The sequence below is a fragment of the Zalophus californianus genome, chromosome 2 (assembly GCF_009762305.2).
Source record: "Zalophus californianus isolate mZalCal1 chromosome 2, mZalCal1.pri.v2, whole genome shotgun sequence".
NCBI classification, from domain to species: domain Eukaryota; kingdom Metazoa; phylum Chordata; class Mammalia; order Carnivora; family Otariidae; genus Zalophus; species Zalophus californianus.
The window spans coordinates 56,328,631-56,342,368 of NC_045596.1; the positions used below are offsets into that span (position 1 = coordinate 56,328,631).

Below are 13,738 nucleotides of genomic sequence, written 5' to 3' on the forward strand. Positions count from 1 at the left end.
AATTTTAAGTTGTTGGTTCATTTCATCAGTTGGGCGATGGTTTCATGGATATTGGTTATATTTTTTAAGAATTAAAATTATACATTCAGGGGCGTCTGGGTGGCTCAGTCATTAAGCATCTGCCTTTGGCTTAGGTCACGGTCCCAGGGTCCTGGGATCGAGCCCTGCATCGGGGTCCCCACTCAGCAGGAAGCCTGCTTCTCCCTCTCCCACTCCCCCTGCTTGTGTTCCCTTTCTTGCTGTGTCTCTCTCTGTCAAATAAATAAATAGAATCTTTAAACAAAAAATTATATATTGAAGTTAGCTATTTGAAGAAGTTCTGGAATAAGTCATTTTAGAAATTAATTCCCACCTTCATTTATCTTTTCACACTACTGAATGTATCAAGTGTTCTTAATATGCCCAACTAAGTTAATGGATGAGGAGGAAACTTAATTAAGATGGTTATTTCCAGCTCTTTTCCTCAGAGTGGAGGTATAGTAAGTAGTATATCCTTCACGGTGATCAGGAAGAATCTGGTTGCAGCACACAGCAGGAAAGATCTGTGCTCGGTTCTCAGTTTCTCAGAAAATACTTATTATAAACCTAACTAGAATGTATAAGAATAAGTGGTTTGTAAAGTGTGAAAGTTAATAAAAATTTCCTCCTCCTAGAATCTTAAATTGAAATTCATATTTGGGAAACTTTATAGGGATGTTGCCTGTGGTATTTTGGTTTTGCTTTTTGTTTTGTTTTTATTTTCCCTAATTAAAATTTAATCCTTGGGTTGGCGTGCTGACATTTCAAGGTATGAAAGAAAATGTGGACTTTGGTTTGGGGACATTAAGACAGATCTTGGGGAGCACCGGGGGGGGCACAGTTGGGTAAGCGTCTGACTCTTAATTTCGGCTCATGATCTTAGGGTTGTGAGATTGAGACCGACATGATGGGCTCAGTCCGGAACGTACAGCCTGCGTGGGATTCTCTCGTTCCCCCCTCTCTCTACCCCTGCCCCCCCCAAAGGCAGATCTTGAAATCCCAGATACACTGCTTGCTAGTTGTGTGATCTTGGGCCAATGACTTGGCTCGACTTTGTTTTTGTTTTTTTTTTTGTATGTAAAGCAGAGATACCGATACCTGCTTTTGCAAGATTCTTGTGAGGATTTGATACAGTATTTATAAAGCACCTAAAGGAAGATAAGAGAGTTAATAAATGATAGGTACCTTAAGTCATAATTTTTCCACATTGTATAACACGGACATTGAGCATGACAAACCAGTCATTTTCTTATAATAGTAGCTGAGTAAATATTCTTTAAAAGGAATGTGACTTCTGACTTTGACATGTGAATCTCATTTACTTTGGATCAATTTTAGTGTGGAAAATTTGAGCTGTGTAAGCAGCTAGAACATAGTATTATTCAGATCATGACCTTGGATTTGAATTTCACCTAAGCCTGTTAGTTCTGTTTTAGGGCCACAGACTATACCTCAGTCCTCCTCACAAGTACCTTATAAATATGTGCCTTTATTCACAGGTAGGATCGAATGAGAAAAAAGTTCCAAGGTTTGTCTCACTTATGACTTAATGTTACCTTTACATTCTAATATTTACCTAGTAAAGACCCAAATGTAAAAACAGCGCTAAACAATGTTTAGAATTATTTTTATTAGTTTACAAATAGTGCCTGTTTTCATAGTAAATTCATTGCTTGTGAACAATGGAACTGTTTAAGCTTAAGATTCAAGGGTGTTTACCTGCAAGCAGGGGCGCCTGGGTGGCTCAGTCTTGTTGAGCGTCTGCCTTGGACTCAGGTCATGATCCCAGGGTCGTAGGTTCGAGCCCCGCATCGGGCTCCCTGCTCCACCGGGAGCCTGCTTCTCCCTCCCCCACTCCTCCTGCTTGTGTTCCCTCTCTCGCTGTGTCTCTGTCAAATAAATAAATAAAATCTTTAAAAAAGAAAAAAAAGGTTTGCCTTAGAGTGGAAATACAGGTTTTCCTGCTCACTCACGATTCTTATTTCTGAAATGACTGCTAATACCTCCTCAAACGGATAGATAAGGGAAACTCAAGGCTAGCTCCTGCAGCAGGGTTTTTCCCTCCCTTTGGGCTTCCCTCCGGGTGTCTTCTGCTTGGAGAGAAGAACCTTTGGAAGGAGTATTATTAACCAGGTTTCTCTGCTTCTTGACCTAGGTGTTCTTGTTACGCTGGTGTGTTGTAATCAATCCCTATCTGTTCAGGGTTAGTAAATGCTTCTTGGCTGGTTGGTAAAAAGATTGTCATGGTTTGTGACAGGCTCAATTCAGGTATTGGTGGACCCAGGAAATCTCAAAGCATTCAGATTTCCTTTTTGTTTTCACCATTCTATATTTTAAGAATGTATCAGTGACCTACAGTCTTGGTGCCGTATGTACAAATAGGCGGGGCTCTTTGGCATTGTGATTCCAGGAACTATTCAGTGTAAGTTTCATTTAAAGGCTTTAATGACTGCTTATAAGGTTTTGAAGTATTGCATAGCTTAAGGTTTTAATGTATAAGATGGAAATGTATATGGCTAGAAAGGAATCAACCTGTAATTAATGTGAATGCGTTAAATGAAGGCTTGTGTTCAGTATTTGGATACATAAATTCTGCCTCCTTGAAGAGGTGATCTTGTCTTACTGCTGCATGTCCAGTGCCTGGATTGCTGCCTGGCCTGTGAAATACTCTTAGTGAATATTTACTGAATGAATAAATGAATGAATGAATAGCTCTGGGTCCAGATGTAGGAGAATGGTGCAAGAGATTTAAATAGAAATGAATAAACCTGGGATATTTTGTTTTCTTTAATAACTTGCTAATTTTCTTCCTAATTGTAAATAATCATATGTATATGCATTTTGACATTGTACCAGCTTGCTTTCCCTCTACCAGTTTGAGAAATGCCTGTTTATCTAGAGTCTGGTTCTTAGCATTTTTTTCTTTGAGCTCAGTCTCAAATTAGGATGAATCATTTATGAAATTTTAATATTCTATTCTATTTTATTTATTTATTTATTTATTTATTTATTTATTTTATTTGACAGAGAGAGGCACAGCGAAAGAGGGAACACAAGCAGGGGGAGTGGGAGAGGGAGAAGCAGGGTTCCCACCTAGCAGGGAGCCTGATGCGGGACTCGATCCCAGGGACCATGACCTGAGCTGAAGGCCGACGCCTGACAACTGAGCCACCCAGGCGCCCCTTAATATTATATTTAAATGTTACATAGCATGCGTATGTATTGTAAATAAAATACAATACTCAAGGAGAATTTTTTTTTTAGTTCTCAGAAATCAAGGTATCCTTCTAATTAGGAAATCCCTAGAATGAGAGACTTTTAAAAATAAACATAGTTTTATCTTCTGATTAGAAACATAATACATACTTTATGCAGAAACTTGGTAAATACAGCAACATCAAAAGGAGGGTTTGCCATTAATTGGAAGGGATTTTGCTTTTTTACCGTCAAGTTTTTTTCTTGCACTTCTGTCCAGTCTAGAAAGTCAGGTTTTTGTACCTTGGGGAAGGAAATTATAAATGCCTAACAGTATGATATTTAACTTGAAAATCTGTTTTTGCTTTTTCTTAGAACACCACCTCTAGAGAGTGAAGAATTTTAATAGCTAGGTATATGAGAGTAAAGATTAGAGGTGAATTATGTACTTGTTAAATTCATCTGGCTCTTTTATCATCTCTCCTCTGGAGTATTACCCAGCGTTAATTGTCTTCCTGTTATCCAGCCCTTTAATCCCAGAGTGAGGGAATTGATGAGGATATGTGCATTGTGTTATGTCTGATCACAGTTTGACTAGCAGAGTCTGGAAGTGGGTTGTACAGGATGAGAGCAGCAGCCTAATTGCTCTCCCTGCATCAGCAGCATCTATAAAGCATCCTGGGAATTGCTCGCCCCACGTTCAGAGCAGCTGGTCACATGAGCCTGGATTTTCAGTTCAGTTCATTAGTCAGCCATTTTGGTCAACACCCTGCTTACTGCGCACAACCAATCCTATTAGAACTCAGCATCCCGGCTCATCTGAGCAGATCCTGGAAGTGATTTCTGCAGTTCAGGATTTTTTTTTTAAGCTAAATTGAAAATATTGGTTTATTTTTCAGGGTTGGGTTTTGTTTTGTTTTTTTTGTATTTTTTTTTTTCTGCACAAAAGAGGATTTTTCACTTATTCATGCAGAGGCCAGTTTTTTAAAGCCAGCTAAGGTGGCATCGGCTGTGCAGGATTTAAAGCCGATAGCTCAGCTGAAAAAGGAGGGGGTAGGGAGGAGAAGATAAAAGGAGAGAAGCTAGGAGAAGACCAGGCATCATTTTATTTTGCTATGTGGTAGGAACTGTCTATGAGAAAAGGTAGTATAGAATTGTTCATCTTGAGCAATTGCTTCTTAAACCATAGGCATTTTTCCTTGTGATTTGTTTTCATCTCCCCCACCCCTTTTCTTGAGAGCTTTGTTCCAGAGCTTTGGATTTGGGTTTTTTTGGTGAGGAGGTTTTATTTATTTTTGTTGGGGTGAGTGTGTGTGTGAGTGTGTGTGTGTGAGTGTGTGTTGTGGTCCCAGCTGAGTCATCATGTCTGCTCTGACGCCTCCAACCGATATGCCAACCCCCACCACTGACAAGATCACACAGGCTGCCATGGAGACCATCTACCTTTGCAAATTCCGAGTGTCTATGGACGGAGAATGGCTCTGCCTGCGAGAGCTGGATGACATCTCACTTACACCTGACCCAGAGCCTACCCATGAAGGTATGGTCAGACCCTGTCCGCTAGTATCTCACCAGCATCCTCATTGTTACAGTAGGCTGGGAGGGTCAGGGAGAGGTAGGAAGAACCCATACTCTAACCTGTTAGCAACCATGAAAACCTTTCATCCTTACCTACTACCCAGTTCCCCTTCTGTACTTTCGGGGAAAAAAATATTTTTTCCCTGCCCCCTGAGGTATCCTTTCAAAAGATGCTGGTGCCTGTTTAGAGCTCTTTGTCTTTCTGCCTTCTAAAAAGAACATTTGAGGTCACTTATCACATTTGGCCCTAATCAATAATGAAGAAGCTATTAGTATTGATTATATACTAAAATATTATGGAAATTGCAGTAATTCTTAATAGAGTAAGTTAAGACAGCATGACTCTAGGATTGTACATGACATAGTTGAAACATTCGGTGTTTTACCAAGGGGCATCAGAGTATAATGTTAAACAGGCTACGATATCTAGAAAATATCTGGTCAAATATTATCTTTCTTTAATAATATGGACTACAGATGAGAAAGCAGGTTTACATTCAGTGCTTGTTGAATGAATACAGACGCTTAAGAAAGGATAATGCCTTAAAAGGTTAAACATGACTAATAAGGTAATCCCTTCCCATGGAATCTATTGGCCATTGCTTTTTATAAGTTATTTGTGGTAACTGTGATGACCCATTTGAAATTTCCAGTCAATACCTTTGAGACTTTTGTGGTCGCTTACTTAACTTGTGACTTTCTCCCAGAACCTTCTCTAAATTATCAGAGGTTTTCAGCTTATACCCCTTAATTCTCCTAACTCAATGCTGTAAGGAAGAGAATTAATTTGAGTCCTAGATGCAAATATTTTTGTTTTTTATGGAGTCGCCTCTTAGCGTGTTTATTCTCTAGCTTTAAAATAATGACAGAAATGCTCACAAATGAGAGATTCTTTATCAACATCTGCCTGGTATTTAGGCATATCTGCAGAATAGAGACCATAAGGTGAGTTGCACATAGCAGATTGGGTTTGGGAAAAGTGATTCCTTGCCCTTGACCTTATATTGCAATCTTATCATGACTCAGATCTCACCCTTTATTCTGAAAAGGATTTATTTTCCCAGTTGGGCTTAGCCTTGAGAAAGTTTTAGAGCGGACTAATATCACAGAACACAAAGTATTCATTTTGATGTGTCTTTAAGGGTAATATTTGATCAGTATCAATATCAATCAATATCAATATTTGATATTTGACCTTTTGCATCCTTTAACAATTGGTTTGTCAGTTGGGCAGCTTCCTTTGGCTCTAAGTCTCAGAATCAGAACATGCACAAGGATTGGAAGACATCAGCTGGCATTCCATAGAATGCCAGTATTGTTTAAAACAGCCTCAAGGTTTAAGAATCTTGAGGGAAGAAAAACACATTTTTAGAAGGCTACCAAGAAGTCTTTTAGCAAATGCCTCAATTTGCATACTTTGTTTTCGAAAGTATTCTCATCCATATTGAAAGTAATGCAATATGAAATACTCCTTTAATTATAAAACCCAGTATATCAGTGTCTCAAAAATAATTTCTAACAATTTTAGTACTTTGACTGTGTATTTGTTTCTAGAACAAGATTCCTATGAGTGAGCAAAGTGAGCTGTTCAGTTCATGTAAGCATTTGTAGTGGTGCTGTATGAATCCTTCAAGGGGCAATCTGTGATGGAAAATGTACGTGGCCTGCAACCTAAGCTCTAGGTTAGGTTAATCCTTTGATTAAGGAAAATAGACAAATAGGGAGTTCCCAACACCTTAGAACCAACTATAGAGGGTGTGGAGGAAAATAGGGAAATGCTATCATTGAATTTTAGAATTTTTGCCTTAAATTGGGCAAGAGAAACAACAATTTCAAATGATTAGAAATGGAAATAATAAAAGAAAGTCCAGACCCAGGAAGGCATCTGTAGGTTTAGTGATCTAGGAAACAAGGCGGTGCTTTACAGGGCTTTTATTTCCTTGCTCTACTAGCTAATTCAGTCATTTGGACTCAGGAAATGTCTGCTTTAATATTAATACCAGTGATAATTATTAGGTATAATTTAGCTATTACCAGGCCAGTGATAATGTGAATCTCACCTTGCTGACAAAATGGAGCACCTGGTGCCTGGACACACAGGAATATTCATACTGTACTTCCCAGCTGACTCATAGAGGGAAAGATATCTGACCACACAACTCCTGCAATGAGGCATCCTGACTCCCACAAGAAAAAATGGGCAAAAAGCATCATATACCCTCGTAAGACGATAATGTAGATTGTGTGTGCCCTCAGCAATAGAAGCTTTGCAGTTTCCAACTTTTGTTTTCTGAAAACAGAGCTCCTGCCTCTCACTCTGCAGCCTAAAGTATAGGCCTAGACCTTCAGTTTCTGCCTAGCTTAACCCTTAAATACATGGGAATAGAAGCACTCATTTCATTATTTCAGTGCTTATTGGTAGTTAAAGAGGTGATCTCTCAGTACACTTTTTTTTTTTTTAAGATTTTATTTATTATTTGTCAGAGAGAGAGAGAACACAAGCGGCAGGCAGAGGGAGAAACAGGCTCCCCACTGAGCGGGGAGCCCAATGCAGGGCTTGATCCCAGAACCCTTGGATCATGACCTGAGCCAAAGGCAGATGCTTAACCAACTGAGCCACCCAGGCGTCCCTCAGTACACTTCTTTTCCCCCAGTACACTTTTTTTAAAACCAGGAGGAAATCTACAAATCTATGATTGTAAGTAGATTTCCCCTAAAGACAGGAGCCTAGGATTGATTCCACAGGAGAGGAGAGGGTTCCGAAAAGGGCTTCGTTCAATGAGTGAAACTGGGCTGGACACTGTATATAACTAGGCGATCATCAGGCAGACGTGGGGTGAAGGGGGGACATTTCCAGCAGTACCTGGTGAGCTGGCTGAGCTGGAGAATAGCAGGTAGTTAGGAGTGGTAACTATCTCATTGTAGATTAGGAGGATTAAGTGAGATAATTAATGAAAAACACCCTATAATCGTTAGTTATGTGTGTAATAGTTATTCGTAGAGCCACAGTTTGAGCCGCACCACATTCTTAAATACATTACCAATTTAATGTATATTTCTGTTTTTTTATAGCTAACTTTTTGGAGCAGTCTAAACTAGTTGTTTACCAGACAGACTAAAGTAATAGTAAGTAAGCTTAAATTCACGTTTTAGCATTGTCCTTTCTTGGACCTCCATAACCAAAAAAATAATTGGTTAAAAATATAAGTCAGTTATCAAGCAATACTTATTTTCCTAGTAACCTTTTAAAGAATGGGAATCCGACATTGAAAGACAATGCACACAGATGATCAATTTAATACAATAAAATATACCATCTGGTTACAAAGACAGCTATAGGTTTTGAAATTACTTTTTTGACTTGGGAAACTTCCTTTTCAAATACAGATAATAAGAGACAGACTGTGGAAGAAGAGATCTATTGGGCAGACACAGTGATTTCCAGGTTACTGTAGAGAAATGTATGTGATGGTGGACTTCATACGTGCCATTACTGCATAACTCTGCAGTGTCCCTGGTACTTGCAGTTTGCTTTAGTACTAGTTCATTACAAGAGCTGGCATTTTACTGTAATGTATAAAGAGAGAGCTTATCTGAAACATCCGCAAGTGTAGTAATGATGCTGCTTTATATGCAAGGATGTGTTTTGGTCAGTCTGTTGGTAGAAATATTTACTGGACATCCCTCCATGCAAAGTCCGGTTCTGGGGACTAAGAAATTGATAGCCCTTCACATTTCCCAGAGGACAGTCTGGGTACAAATTATGGGTGCAGATTTGTGATCAGGTTTTTCCATTCAATAGGACATACTTTACCGTTAACATATAACAGGGAATACTCTACTGATAAGATAAAAATAAGCAAGGAAAATATAGATGTAATGGAAAGTGTTATTCAGTGACTATGGGAAGTGTCTGGTGCTGAGATAACCGCATTGACACTTACTAACGTACTTTTACTCATTAATATCACTGCACCCTAGTATAACCCTATCATGCTTGGGGAACTTCGTATGTTTCCATGTAAAAAGTGCATGTCCCAATGGGCGTTTTGGCAGGGGAAGCCAAATGGTGCTATTTACCAAGAAACTTCATAGCATGAATTCACTATAGTCTAGTGCAGGGCTGGGCACCTGGGTGGCTCGGTTGGTTTAAGCGTCTGCCTTCGGCTCAGGTCATGATCCCGGGAGTCCCAGGATCAGTCCCACATCAGGCTCCTGCTCAGTGGGGAGTCTGCTTCTCCCTCTAAGTCTCTCCCCCCGCCTCAAATAAATAAATAAAATCTTTTTTTAAAAAAAAAAAAGCCTAGTGCAGGGCTTCTAAACCTGGGATCCTTGATCCTAAAAATCATACATAAAATTTTATTTCTGTATATTTTTTTTCTGGAAGAAAAATCCTTAGTGTCCATTAGAACCCCCCAAAGGAAAAATACAATACTTAAGAAACTCAGTTTTTATCATACAAACTCTTGGCCCTTCATTCAACATACATTTAAGTGTCCTACTTATAATTTATGCCCCACACTACAGTAGGTCCTAAGGTACAGTGAACAAGTCCAGTCCTCTGTATTTTCCGGACTTATTGGCAAGTGGGGGGTGTGGAGTGGGGTACTTCAAATAAAGTAATAGTCATTGCAGTACAGTGGTACAGAGTAAAAAATCCTATTCCAGGGAAGATTCCCAACTGAAGTAATGTTTGAGGTAAGACCTAAAATGTATACAGGAGTTATCTGGGCATAAAGTGGAGGCAACGGGTATTGGTGGGGTGTGGGTGGTGAGGAGACAATACTTTCAGAGACCCAAATGCCAGAACTGAAAGATTATCCGTATATATTTTTAGCCACTTTCCAAATTTCCTTTCCATGTAATTTTCACCAGAAATATTAATAAAGCCACATGCTCTACTAGTAACAGAATGTTAGAGATAGTGATGAAATAGATTTTTTTCTCTTCTGATTTTGCACAATGTTAATTTTTTAACCATAAAATCTTAAGTGTCTTAACAGTGAATAAGTTGTATTATATGTGTGCGTTTACTCCTATACTTTAATAAAATGAACATATACTAGATATTATGTGAATTTTAATAGCCCTCCTACATAAGACTTAATAATAGTCATTTCCCCAAATTAATAGAAAAACCAAGCAATTATTACTCTTTTATTTTATAAAGTATCAAATTTATTTTGTAGCTGGTTTCATTTTTAAATTAGAGCTGTTGAGCACTTCTTGTAACAAAATTCTTTATCGGAAGTAGGGAAAACAGTAATAAGCTATTAAATCCTGACCATGAACAAAATTATAGGTTCATCCATTTATAAAAGCCATTCTTAATGGTAAAAAGTTTAAGACAGCTATTACTCTTAATATTGAACATCAGTAACATGCAAATTTGTGAACAGATTTCCTATTTTCACTTATTTATATGTGACCATTCCCTTATCTTTTTGATGATAAGCATGTATTTACTAAGAAAATTATAAGCATGCAATGCTTGATGCTTATGTGAAATTAATTGAAGTTGATGAAAAATCAAGGCTACAATTATTTTCATAAGGGAACATGTTAATCATATCGAAAGTATCACTTGACTGAACTATATAAATGAACTTTTATTGTTGCATTTAACGCAACACCTATATACACACAAGACATCTGGCTATTACAGTTTTCTGTTATGATTAAACAAACAGTGCTACGTGTGTTAGGGCATAAAAGAAGGATATCTGTGCTGTGTTCCACAACGAAGTCTTAATTTTGTCTTTCATTTTCATTTCTAAAACTACCAGGAACTAATTATGTCACCTCTAGATTCCTACACCTACTTTCACCTTTTCTCCAAACCCATTTTTCTTCCTGTACTGATTCATTCTTCATAAAATTGCCAAAGAAGTCTTTATGAAAGGAAACTTTTCATTCTTGTACAAGAGCCCTGTTTCAGACAGCCTACTCTATTACATGTAGAGTACTCCTGAAAAGGGGGTGATGAGGTTGTCGTGGAGGGATGTTATCATTTATTGAGCAGTGATTGTGGTGCCAGGAACTGTTTCCTCTAAGTAATAGGTATGTAGTATCTCATTTAATCATTACAACCACCTTTGGAGCCTAGGTATTATTACCCCCCTTTTACTAATTGACATTTGGGAATGTAGTAAGTGGTAGAGCCAGGATTCAAACACAGGCAGCCACCATTCAGCCTGCTTGGGACACTCCAATACCAAAACTCTGAATGTAAGTTCAACAGCAGACCTGCATGTAACAAAAGGCATCTTCTCTGGTTACATCTTTCCAGCAGTTTTGTATACAGTTGATCACAGCATTGGCCAGCTTAAGTCCAGTGAATGTCAGAATGAGGCCAAAGCATGTCATTTGGGGTGTGCTTGGTGATTGCCGTCAATTAAATTGGAAATCTTAGCTTTTATCCACTTGTTTTCATTTTCTTCTTTCCACTCATTTTTATAAAGTACATGAAAATATTTACATGATTGCACAGATACCACCAAACAGCAAAAAGGGCACACTGCTGAAACTGACCTGGCTGGCAGGCAGCAAGCACCTTTATGTGCTAAATTTAAAATGTTTCTCAAGTAGATGTACAAAATGATGTGAAAAGATAATGGTGGTAAGAGAAGTATTCATGATTATGGATTGTTTGGAATAGTCACTACACTGAATCCTTAGTCTTGAAAGGCCTAGTATTTCCATGCCCTTCTTTGGGTAATTTTACTTATCTGATGTTTTTTTTTCAAACTCCCGTTCAGTACTTAACGATTTCAGCCAGCTGGTTGATTCTCACTTCACCAGGACCCTGATTATTCTTGCTATTACACGACTCCCTCTTGAGATTCTGCATGCTGACATCAAATCCGGAAATGGAAGGCCCCTTGACTTCCTTCATCCACAAGGCCTTCTCTAGTATGCGCAACACTCTTCATTTCCTGAATCGTTGGGTACTCCCTGTGCCACTTGATTGAATGCGCTTGGAATCATTCTCCAGTGATTAATTTTAATCTGTGTGATTCCTCATTTATGAAATTATGTAGAAAGTTCTTTGGGGCAAAACTTTTCTTTTGCATCCTTCAGAAGGCCTCATGGTACTGTGTACTATTTATGGTAGCTTTCCAACACACTTTGGGTGAACTCAGTAATACCTCCTAACCCCAGCAAATAATCAGTGGTGAATGGAAAGATTATTGAAATACCGTCCCTCCATTACACACAATTTATGTTTTTTGAGTTTTTTTAATTTAATTTTTTAGTCACTTATTTCCTATTCCAGACTCACTATATCTTACTTAGAAAATTGAAGTTTAGTATAACATAATAATTTGTTATTGTTGTTTTCTAATATATCCATGAATAATATTCAGTGCTGATGAGAGTACAGGAAGACTTAGGCGTGGGGTCTGCTGGTAGGTGTATACATTGGTGCAGTCTTGTTGGAAATCACTTTATCACTGTGAATCAAGAACCTCAAAAAATTAAGTTTAGTGATTATACCAAACATCCGTCTTTGAGAAATAATCAGAGATACTGATTCAAAGCACAGTTTTATGATTTATAGTAGCAAAACCTTAAAAAGCAGCTCAAGTAGCCGAACAGGAAAATGGCTCAATAAATTCTAGAACATCTATACAACAGGCACTAAAAATGGTATTGTGGAAGAATATTTAATGGCATAGGGTATTGTTTAGAATATAATTTTTAAAAAGCTGTCTCCAAACTACATACACTGTGGTCACAATTTGTGTTAAAGGAAGGGGTACACATTCATCACAAGTAAAACAAAATATACCAAAAAGTAAAAAGTATTCCCTCTGGATAGTGGAATGACAGGTGATTATTATGATATCTTTATGCTTTTTTATGTCTTCCAAATATTCTACAAGAGGATATATTACTATAATCAGAAAAAATGCTATTTTTTTTAAAAGTGGAAAGCTTTTTGACAACTATAGGTGAGCAGTCATCCATCTGACTCATATTTATTAAGTACTTTCCATAACAGTTTCACATATCCATGAAAAGGAGCAATTGCCTAAAAGCAGAGCTACTGCTTTGGATTCTATCATCAGTATAATTTTTTTATATGTCTAATAGACGTTTTGAGTTTTTCCACGTCATAGGCCTGTGTTTATTTACTGGCATGCTTTGTTTTCAGAGCTGTCTGAAAGCTGCATGCCGTGCACAAGGGTGACCCACGGGGTCTAGACTCGGGTACATTCGGTACAGCATTTGATTTATTCCTTCCAGAAGTGTTCAGAAAATAAAACCTGAATTGTTAGGATTCTGGTGTTCACAGAATCCTGTTACTGTTCTATACTTTTGATATGGCATACCTCCTTTTGTAATCTGCCCTTGGTTAGATATGGGAACATTTGCTGCCACCAGCCCGGATAGCCTCTGATCTCCATTGTCAGGTTCTCCAAGTTGTGATTACGTGTGCACAAGGCAGTCTTTGTGAACTTTTCAAAGTGTGGAGGTGGTAGCTTTCAATACCGTCTCACAAGCCTACTGGGCAAAGTTCTTTGGACAAAGTTCATCCCTTCTTGTTGCTCTGCTGTGGAAATAGCTTGGCTAGTCACCCTTTCAAGGTAAGTTTTGCCCAAGTTTTATAAACTCCTGTCTGGGAGAGAAATATTAGCAGAGCTACTTGATGCATCTGAACTGACTGTAATGTGCTCTCCATAAAATGCCCTTTCTTCTTCCCTGGCCAGTTCTTCCCACCTCCTTAATGCCCCTGCCCTGGTGTCCGCTTCAGGGCATTGTCCTTAATCACAGTGACTTACCATCTTTCCTCCCTATTGGTGAGCCTTTCTGGACCTTTCTTAGAGCTTTTTCTTTAACCTTTAGTTTGTGCCTTTCTTTTTTTTTTTTTTTTAAGATTTTATTTATTTGAAAGAGAGAATGAGAGAAAGAGAGCACATGAGAGGGGGGAGGGTCAGAGGGA

General features: G+C 38.3%; 1 protein-coding gene across 11 annotated transcripts in view; it reads left to right on the forward strand.

The window, feature by feature from the left end:
- Window positions 1–13,738, forward strand: part of RUFY3 (RUN and FYVE domain containing 3) — a 78,219-nt gene that overhangs the window by 9,495 nt on the left and 54,986 nt on the right. For 2 of the 11 annotated variants that reach the window (XM_027597560.2, XM_027597561.2), the window contains exon 1: window positions 3,667–4,753. The exons of 3 other annotated variants lie outside the window; for them this stretch is intronic. In XM_027597560.2, coding sequence (XP_027453361.1) covers window positions 4,576–4,753 — 178 coding nt within the window. In that variant the 5' untranslated portion in view covers window positions 3,667–4,575. Of the gene's footprint in view, window positions 1–3,666; window positions 4,754–6,345; window positions 6,389–7,863; window positions 7,918–13,738 lie in introns of those variants that run through there. 6 more of the 11 variants (XM_027597563.1, XM_027597565.1, XM_027597564.1 and 3 more) reach the window with 6 other exon arrangements.